The sequence below is a fragment of the Pollachius pollachius genome, assembly GCF_949987615.1.
Source record: "Pollachius pollachius genome assembly, chromosome: 9".
Taxonomy (NCBI): Eukaryota; Metazoa; Chordata; class Actinopteri; order Gadiformes; family Gadidae; genus Pollachius; species Pollachius pollachius.
Window position 1 is genome coordinate 488,608 of NC_136942.1, and position 10,000 is coordinate 498,607.

The following is a 10,000-nucleotide window of genomic DNA, read 5'->3' on the forward strand; positions in this document are numbered from 1 at the left end:
AGCGCGGAGCAGGAGCGCGCGTCCCGTGCGCCAACCCGTGCGCAACGGTGCCGTGACGCGCCTGGAGCGCACGCAGCAGCTTTTGGTGAGGCATATTACACCTACTGAATTTTTATTATCAAGACCTTCAGCATTTTTAAAACGCATAATAATAGTATTCCAAACTGAAAGTTCAAAAATAAATTTCGTCGACACGACCCTATTTTTAAGGAATACCTAAATGGACACTGTAACCCAAAACGGTCTGTACATGGAGATTGTCAACTAAAGATTGACACTGTCGGAACGTATAGCCTTCTATTGGATCTCAAGTAAACTGTTCCCTCGAAGTCTACATGTAGGAAAGAAAAGTTACAAAAAATGTCTTGCTCACCCTGACAACGTCGTCGTTGATGCGCTTCGGGTCCCGGTTCACCAGGTCGATCTCTTTCGTGTGGACGTCCTCCATCGTCTTCCCGTTCAAACTGTCGTTTTCCATCTCTTTATTGTTGGGTTTGTATATGTTCCCTTGCTTTCGGATGAACGGTGATAGAAAGTCCTGTTAAATCCGGAGGGGAGACGGTTGGCGGGAGAGAAAGTATTGAGGGAGGCCGGGCAGTGTGTGAGTGTGGTTGAGTGAGAGAGAATAGAGACAGGAGAGCAGTTAGTAGGCTGCCCCAGCCAGGGATGGCTTTAAACGAATCGAAACAAGGCACCACACCCCTCGATCACGGAGATCCCACTTGAGCCGCAAGGGGTCGTAGCCCAGCAATGAGTGCGTTAGCAGCCGATGATAAAAGTTTTCTCCAAATGATATGACTGGCGTTTACCCGTCATATGTGTCCGTCTAGTGTCATCTAACTGTAATAATCCTATTTTCTTTTGAGGTAAAACGCGGTTGTTGTTTTTTTTGCCAACGTCATCGATAAATGCGCAGGTCAATCAATTTATAAGGAGTGACCAAAGACGAAGAGGGACGATACGCGCTCACGCCCATGGGAATGAAGTGTGTTCCAGTGAGCTTTCCCATACCTCACACGGGACAGCTGCGCGGGCCATCTCGTCCGAACCGGAGGTGCGGGGCTTTTAACGACCCAACTTACCATATATATAGAATGCAAAATAGCTTCGTAAAGTTTCGAAAGTCGTTTGGCTTCTGGTTAAAGTCACTCGCTTGCATTCAACCAATCAGAAGTCAAATAGCCGGTGAGAATATTTGACACTGGTGTGAAAATTGCTTTTCTGCTGAAGATATAAGCCCGCACACACGCGCTGCTGCAAAATGCCTGAAAAGAGAAGGTGCCACTTTGGGATGTGTAGCCTACCTCGTCCGCTTCTCTGTCCTTCAGTCCGCCTGTCATGCTGCCCCTGTGCCTGAAGCGTAAACCCTGCGTCCCGTGCAGACCAGGAGACAATAAAGTGAACTGCTAAAGTGAGGAGGCGCACGGACTTCCCACGGAGGCTCTTCCAAAATGTTTAATGACTAAATCCCTGACTTTTTTTTTTTTATTACGTAGGCTACGTGACACGCATATAATGGCAGCGCCGGTGGGAAACCTACGTGCGCGCTGGGGTCCGAGGGGCGACTCATCGCAGTCAAGGGGCACCTTGCGTGGAGGGCGGCGGCAACGGTCGACCCAAAACCGTAACCCACAATTAACCTGTCAATCAAAACATGCCCAAGCACGAGTGGCCGACACACTGACGTGATATTACTAAATGCTCTATTTGGTCTGTTGGATTTGGCAGTCATTGGAAGTATGATGAGGATTTGGCACTTTTCTATGGTGCATAGTAAATCCATCCATCCAGTAAATCTTCCGAAGCACAACTGAGTACAAAATCAACTGGAGAAGTCCCTCGAGATCTATTTACATAAACCTGTTAGCCTCACAAATCGTTTAGGCTACTCGTTTTGTACGCATGTGGCATGGTTAATTTAGCACGGAGGGTGGTCGTTCTTTGAGTGTCAACAGATACTAATCTCATGAGATTCATGAGATTAGTATCTGTTGACACACTGGTCTCGAGGATGCAGCAACGCCTGAAGGCTGAAGCTATAGGGTCTGAAGATGTTTGGCTCCATGAGAACATCCGCTGGCCTGCATCGACTCCTTTCTAATTAGAGTAAACGGAGACTTTGGTGGGAATCAAACTGTGTGTTAATGGTGCTGAGTCTAGACTGGCAAGCTTTCATGTTCATCTTATTCTGTTCAGAATAATGAGGGAAACGCCCGGTTAATGTTCCATCTAGACTCGCGGTGTGCATACTATGTGTTTTGCTTTTGACCCGGGTATAAAATGCAATAGGCTGTTGAGAATATTCAAATGTTTATACTAATCATCAATTTAGCATTTTCCTGAATTTTTCTTCTGGGATAAATAAAGTGTTATACGACAGCCCCATAGCAACAACAACAACATAAATCCTCATGATGATGATTAATTACTTGTTTCATTACTGTATGACTGTCTTATTTGTCATCACTGTCGATAAATCAAAACAGTCCAAAGCGCATTACGGGGGGGCGCGAGGAATCATTATGAACCAAAGCCAGTAGGCCGAGCAGAGAACGCTGCACAGACCTGCCGGGCCAGCAGCAAAGCCCCTGGTCATATTTCCATTGAGCTACAATTTGTCAAGGAAAGTGTCTTGAGCAATCTCACGTAAATCACGATTTATGTGAGATGATCTGGCAGCAAGATGCCTACCATGCACTCCTGTCAAAGTCGGGGAGGAGAAATAGAATGAAGAGTTCACGGATTAACTTCTGATGATACAAATATTTATTTGGGTCAGGACATATTTGGGTTGTCCAATAAGGAGGAAGACACTTAGTCAGGGGGAACAACCCTCCCCCTCGGCTTATAGATGATTTGTTCTTCAATAAATGCATTTTCAAAACGATACACCTTGCATTATACATGAGCTGAATCCACTGCTTTTGAGAGATTTGACAATATTGGAGTGATAGGTTGTGTTTGAAGGTTTTCTACACACACACACACACACACACACACACACACACACACACACACACACACACACACGCACGCACACACAAACACGCACACACACCCCGTCCAAACAATTACAACCAGAACACTGACACACATATGTCTTGGCAGTGGTCCAAGAGGCATGGATGAGATGTTAGAGCCCTCTGGGTATGTCACATGTGACTTGTTGTGTCACATGTGACTTGTTGTGTCACATGTGACTTGTTGTGTCACTATCATCATCAACATCATTCTAAGGCACTCTTTGAAGTGTGCCACAAGGCAGCTGATAGGAAGACTTGGGTTGAATTACAAAAAACTCCAAATACCTGACACAACTCATATAGTCTTCGACATGGAGGAGGCGTTCTAATTCCACTGTGTGATGACTGCTGAATTGTCTTTAACTGCAGATAAGCCACATAAGCAAGCGGCACTATGCAAACATCCGCAATGTACCTGGATGGTCAGTATCACACAAGTTACATAGAAAATACAAAAAGCCGTAGTTACACACATTATCTAGAGACCATAGGTACTTGATTAAAGTCTTTACGGTAAATTAAGACTTGGTAGTGATTGTAGAAAATAATAAATTAGAAGGCCATTTTTTAAGGAAGAATCAATATCCAGATGAATTCAAAACTTTAGATGTCATTCAACAAAATTCATAAAATCTTAAGAAATATTTAAATCTTTTACCTTTAGGGTAACCTTGTCTCAAACTCAAATGCCCCATTACACTTTCAACGGACTGTGACATCAGCACCCAACAATCATTGATCATAAAATAAGCCTGTAAATGTGTGTGCAAAAAAGCTACATTTTAGCATCTAGAATTCAGTATGTTACTCTAAAGCCACTTCACCTCTCGGTAAAAGCCTCAGAATGTGCACAATAGTTCCTTTAAAGGGTAATTCCGGTGTAAAATGGATTTGGGATATGTCTTGTATGATAACAAGTTGAAACGTTCGTTTTGGAGCACAAAAAACGTATATAGACGCTTTCTTCAGTGGCAAACAGAGAGATTGTGACATCCGTCAGCAACACGCAAGCTCTGTGTTCGCCAATCTACTTATCGAGTCTTAAAAACAAAATGGCGTCGACGGGTGATCTACTGATGGTATTGTGTGTATAAAATTTCATTTTTAAAAAACAATCTGTACACTTACAAAGTTCTCAATGCCTCGTTTTATATGTTAAGACCCTTATTATACTACCAAAGAAGTGTCGGGCTACTTTTAGCCTTTTAAGTGGTTTAAAATAGCGATTTAGTTTTTACAATAACCAGTGCCCCCATCTTTCCAAGTTTATAGCGTTTTGATAGAATCAGCTAAAAACAGCCAACTGAAGAAAGTGTCTATATGCGGTTTTTGTGCTCCAAAACGAACGTTTCAACTCGTTATCAAACAAAACATATCCTAAATCCATTTTACACCGGAATTACCCTTTAAGTAAGAAGCAAGATCAGCATGTACAAATATAATCTCTCTTGTCTAACAGTTTCACTGAACTTCAGTTCAGATTCCCTAACAGCAAAACTCTGTTCTTCTATACTCTGTAGTCCGACACCCAATCCACCTCTGTAAAGTCACAAACGCATGGAATGACTGGAATTTACTTCAGTTCACAGAAAGTAAAATCACTGGCAATCTAGGGGAGTTGATAACTTGTATTGACATACTGTTATCTGTCTTAACCAAAAATACTCATGATATCATTGTTGTTTCTTGACTAAAATGTCAGAAGGGGATTTAAAGGAAGTAGTGGATTATGCTGCAAAAAGTCATAATGGGCAAATGGGCATATAAGGAAAGCAACGTAAATATTTTGCAAACGTATCTCCCTTCCTCAGGGATTGGAATAGATCCTTCATGCTACGACTTGGCTAGCTGTACATTGCGAAGAGCAAATAGACTCAAACACAGCTCAGACATCACTTTAACCCGTTCCCTTCTGGGGCCGGTTCCGAATCGGTTCCGGAAGGAGGAGGAGGAGGTGGGAGGAGGTGGAAAGGGGAGGGGGGGGATTCAGTTATATGTTGTCTCAACGTGCACTGAGGACAGGCTCTTGCCCATGCTGTTGCAGAGTGGAGACACAAACATGTCCATCAGACTCCTCCACACCAGCCGGGCAGATGGCAGCACCATCAGGAAGCTCTGGATCAGCGGCACGGCAACCCTGGAAAGACAAAGGTCAACGGTCAACCCGGAGGATGGCGAAACACAGGCGTACTGTGTCGAGGATCAATGATCTCGTCTGAGCTCAGGGTGCCGCTAACATATTTGTCTTGTGGTTGAACTCTTAAGTCAACCTCCACCAGGTGAAGCAAGAGTGACCTCTTTGTACTGTCTGGGTGGATGGAGGCTTTAGAGTGTTGCATGTTGGGGGATTGGGACAAGGTAGCTTGGCTGCTTATGCTGCTAGGGTTTGGCTACATAATCCAAATAGTGTTATATTTGCGTATATTATTTATATAATACCATGTAGATGTACAGTTGTGTTTTGTAGGTAATGCAAGGATATTATTCGAGGCTATTAGATGACCTGGAGAGGCTATCCTATGGAGCGTTTCCACCGGAGGGTGCGGGTCGGTTCAGTTCGCTAAGGTGTGGCACGGATCGCGTTTACACCGCCAAAAGTGGGCGTTACCCGGACTGAGCCGTACTCGTCTCACAGTACTCCTCCGTTGGGGTACTGAGACGCCTGAAATGGTGCCGGCAAGTTTGAGCTACGCACGCCGTCCGTTGATTGGTCGACAGAATCGCACTTCCGTGTGACTTGGGGATACTAACCAACAAACACAATACCCAAGTATCTCTGAACAACGGAAAGGAAGAAAATGTTGCACAAAAGTTTGCCGTCCTTCTTGGACGTCCTACATTGTTGATCTTTGTTCATTGTGTCGCGTTCTTCTTTTTCCTTGGAATTATTAGGAGGCTACACTATGTCGGGCTTCTATGAGGTCACAATGCTAACGTAGCTGCCGCGGCTATCGCCATCCAGCTTAAACCCCGCCCCCCCCACCATGAGGGTACTGTCAGCGGTGGAAACGCGAGCCGTAACTGAGCTGCGCCGAACCACACCTTCGCTGCTCCACCAGGCCTCACCGAACGGACCCGCACCCTCAAGTGGAAATGCGCCACCACAGACTTTACAGTGACATTAAGAATATTTAAAATGTAGGAACAGAACTGAGCAGGAGGGAACTGGTGGTTTTTCTGACTTCTATTCTCATAATTTTTTAATTTATGGCGTGAAACTGTACAAATAAATCTGCTGCCTCTGCTACAAAATTGGCTTCAGTGACGTGTTCTGTTGAAACCATGCCTGGAGGAATGTAAACCAAAGCATGTGATGTTGGCACTGGCCCAACTGACACAGGCTTGATTAAAACCAAACCAAAAGATTGGAGTCCCAATGTCTTTGTGGCCGTATTAACCTGCTCTATCTTTAACCGTCAGAAAAGATTTGAAAGTTACAGAAGGAACGCTCCCGCCACTATTTTCCAGCCATGTTCGTGTTTGAGTTGCCTGGGTTTTACAGTTTACCACTGGAGTAGGTCAAGTATGTTACTTAAGACTAAAGTGGGTCATTCTTCAAATGCAGAAGATAACTTTCATCACTGATGGCCAATCTTTTTCTTTTCATCACATATTCAAGGGCTTCACAAAGTGTTGTTTACATGACAAAATAGGAGCTCTTTTGAGTCATGTGGCCTTTACCCTGCCTGTGTTGTTTGGAGCATGGCTCTCTTCCACCAACTGGCTCTCTTCACGCAAAGTTCAAAGGTCAGCCCTTTAGCTACGACCCCACCTTATCCACTCCTCTATTGATCGTTCCCTACATTATGTTTCCACCTGGGGATCAATCCTTTAGCAGAGAGAGAGAGATAGAGCGAGAGAGCGAGAGCGCACGAGAGAGAGATAAAGAAAGAGCGACAGATAGACAGACAGACAGACAGACAGACAGACAGACAGACAGATGGATAGGTAAACGTATCTCAGAAGGACTAACGGTTATGTGAAGGTAACCCTGAAGTTCTTTAGTCTATCCTAAGAATGTCACACGTCTTAGAGAAGCTCTTGAGCTCTGCTTCTGAAGGACCAGAATGCCTCCCCACTCATCCGGTCTGCTTAAGGTTATGAAGGCCTTTTTTACACCGCAGGTGAGACATATTTCAGTCAAACTTTCATTAGAGGGCTTGCGTTAAGTTTAAACGTCACGTTCTTTCCTAAAGGTAATACAAATGTATAAAATGAGCAGTGCATGGGAGCCAAGTGCATTGCCTTCCTGTAGAATCGGTGGGCAACTGCAGAGCATAACTCTATACGTGGCAATGTCATGCCATTCAGCCATGTCATCATAATCCAAATAAGAGCAACAGCAACACTTGTTAGGGGTTGCAGGAGTGAGGTAACCTGTATCTAAAGGGACAATAACAAATACGAAGCAATGAAGCGTAGTGGAACACTCGGCATCGAGCCAAGAGCTCTAACAACCACCATACTGCGTGGAGCAGCTGGCACACGTAAGGCAGGCTCAAAGCTGAATTTTAGCCGTACCATATGTGAATACAGCTGATGACCCCGAAGACGAGCCCCAGCAGGAAGGCCATGGGGATAGCCAGCAGGGTGCTCAGTACGCGGTAGAAGATGTATTTGGCGAGCTCGAACACAGCGTGGCTTCCTATCCAGACCCGGTCGAAGCTCTGCGTGGAGCGCGGCTCTGCGATCACATCGTCAAAGCCAACCTGTCGAGTGATCAAACTGCTTGTCAGACAAATGGGGCTTCGACCGATCAAACACATTGAGGAGATTGAATCGAGCAAAAACAATCACACATTGAGAGGGGGCTTGACAATGAACACAGCTTACATGAACGATAACACATGTTGGAGAGCCTGAGATGATGTATTGGTGCGGCGCACATGAAAACGCAGGGGAAACGCGTCTAGCTACGCATGGCTGGAATACAATACGGGTAATCTCTGTGATCAGCGGGGGCATTGTTTCTTAAACCTATTTCAAACAAGTGATAATATGTCTAGTTCAAACAGCATCTCATTCACACTGGCACAATGTGGAGTTTCGCTTTACCTTCAAGTGCGCGTTTATGTCGTTTGGATCTCGGTCCGGCTCCTCCACGTAGACCTTCCCTTTCTTGGAGAGCATTGGCTCTATCGACCTGTTGAACTCGTCTTCGTCCATCATTATACTCGTGTCCGATCTCTCCTTTTCGACCCCCATTTCAGTTTAGCGGGAGATGGCTGAGCGAACTTTCGTTGACAGTTGCGCGCTGATTCTCCTCACTGTAGCCTACGCGCTACAGACGCGCTTTAGTGCGCAGCAGGGAGAGACCTGACCCACGCCCCGTGCTGCCGTGCGCGGAACAGCAGCACTCTCTCACACACACACACTACTGTTGACCGAGAGAAGGTCGCTTGAGTAGATATCCTCAAGGCTGTGTGGCATGTTGTTAAGATGAACACACCTTGTATCAACATCCAATACATACAGTGTTTCAGTTCAAGCAACTTTTATACTGTTTATTGCTCTACCAAATATCGAGACGATGCACGGGATCTAGTTTGGTGTGATACACATCCTGAGTTATGTCATGCAAGCAACAGGTGTGCACTATCCAATGTTGCCCTGAACAACTCTAATAATGCTCACTGCATTCAAACGAGCGGTTCCTCCCGCAGCTCTATCGAGCTGGAACACAACAAGTAGCCGCAGCAGCGTTCTCCATATTTGGTAGGAAACTGCCTGAACAACAAGCGCAGTCATAGTTCCACTTGCACCCAACAAAGCCCTCTGAAACAGACCGCATTTGTGCTGTCGGTGGGAATCTGGGGCTGGCATTAGGCCTGACCCCCTGGCCGTCTCACTCTCCCAACATTAACATTGTTCCAATCACTGGAGCTCCTCAGATGTCCAATCAACGGAAGCACAACAGGAAAACCCTTTTCCAAGCCGCCACCAGTGCCATTATACATTGTCTCGTATAGAATGAGCTCACTGTCACTGAGACCTGTAGGCTATACCCTGACCTCTCAGGCCACATACATGCCCTTGGTGCTGCTGGGAAATACAGGAAATCTACATGTCTGTGGAAAATGTTAATAAATGGAGTGGATGGGCCACTCTGTCTGGCTGTCTGTCTGTCTGTCTGTCTGTCTGTGTGAGATTGATTTGTGCATAAGTTTCAGTAGAGCAACAACAGTGAACAACTTCAATGCAATATGAGTTGCATTGAAAAAATCTCTGAATGTTAAATGGGAATCTCCAAATGGTAAATGTGAATATTTGAATGAAATAACGATACAAAATTATAGAACACACACACACACACACACACACACACACACACACAGCTGACTGCCACTGTGCACGTCCCGTGGTGCTGAGGCGAGATCAACAGCCTTCTGGAACCCTTCCACCAGCACCTTGGGCCTTGGCAAAGCACAGACACACACACACACACACACACACACACACACAAATCTCAGCAGAGATGCTGCCCACACCCTTCACTAATCCCCCCCCCCCCCCCCCCCCCAGATAGTTTTAGAACAAAACAGCCTATAATCCACCTGGCTTAGCTAACAGAGGCGGCTGCTGACAGCCATGCTTTGGTAGGGGCTAGCCCAACAGACTGTGTGTGTGTGTGTGTGTGTGTGTGTGTGTGTGTGTGTGTTTGTTTATATCTGTGTCTTTGTTTAGGTGTTTTACTAGATGTGTGTGTGTGTGTATGTGTTTGTGTATTATTTTATGTGTGTGTGTGTGTATGTGTTTGTGTGTGTGTGTCTGCGTGTGTGTGTTTCTGTAAAACAGGAAGTTCAGACATGAAGAGATACAGCGTTAACAAACAATATAAAGTTTAAGAACTCAAGTTTACAAGCCTTGTTTTGTATGATACTGAGGATATGTTCAGTATATGTATGTATCATTTCAATATTAATTATTCGTTTTCAGCTCGTCAACATGATGACCAGGGAGATCATTCTTATATTGTC

General features: G+C 45.2%; 2 protein-coding genes across 2 annotated transcripts in view; both read right to left on the reverse strand.

The window, feature by feature from the left end:
• cav1 (caveolin 1) overlaps positions 1 to 1,456 on the reverse strand; it is a 6,295-nt gene extending 4,839 nt beyond the window's left edge. The window contains exons 1-2 of the mRNA XM_079742951.1: positions 1,305 to 1,456; positions 374 to 538 (exon numbers count right to left, since the gene is read on the reverse strand). Of these exons, the coding sequence (XP_079599077.1) occupies positions 374 to 538; positions 1,305 to 1,340 (201 nt within the window). The 5' untranslated portion in view covers positions 1,341 to 1,456. The remainder of the gene's footprint in view (positions 1 to 373; positions 539 to 1,304) is intronic.
• A 1,314-nt stretch (positions 1,457 to 2,770) lies between these two features.
• Positions 2,771 to 8,928, reverse strand: cav2 (caveolin 2). Its single transcript, XM_079744163.1, has 3 exons — positions 8,079 to 8,928; positions 7,545 to 7,732; positions 2,771 to 5,160 (listed from the first exon to the last, which is right to left on the reverse strand). Exons 1-3 carry the CDS (start codon positions 8,226 to 8,228, stop codon positions 5,010 to 5,012), a joined length of 489 nt encoding a protein of 162 aa, XP_079600289.1. The 5' UTR covers positions 8,229 to 8,928; the 3' UTR covers positions 2,771 to 5,009.
• Between the last annotated feature and the right edge of the window lie 1,072 nt (positions 8,929 to 10,000).

Bases quoted from the DNA above. Each gene is read 5' to 3' on its own strand.
- cav2 (XM_079744163.1), bottom strand. From the start codon at position 8,228: ATGGGGGTCGAAAAGGAGAGATCGGACACGAGTATAATGATGGACGAA. The intron at 7,733-8,078 runs GTAAAGCGAAAC...ATCACTCGACAG, and splicing joins ACATAAACGCGCACTTGAAG to GTTGGCTTTGACGATGTGAT. The intron at 5,161-7,544 runs GTACGGCTAAAA...TTGTCTTTCCAG, and splicing joins ATCAGCTGTATTCACATATG to GGTTGCCGTGCCGCTGATCC.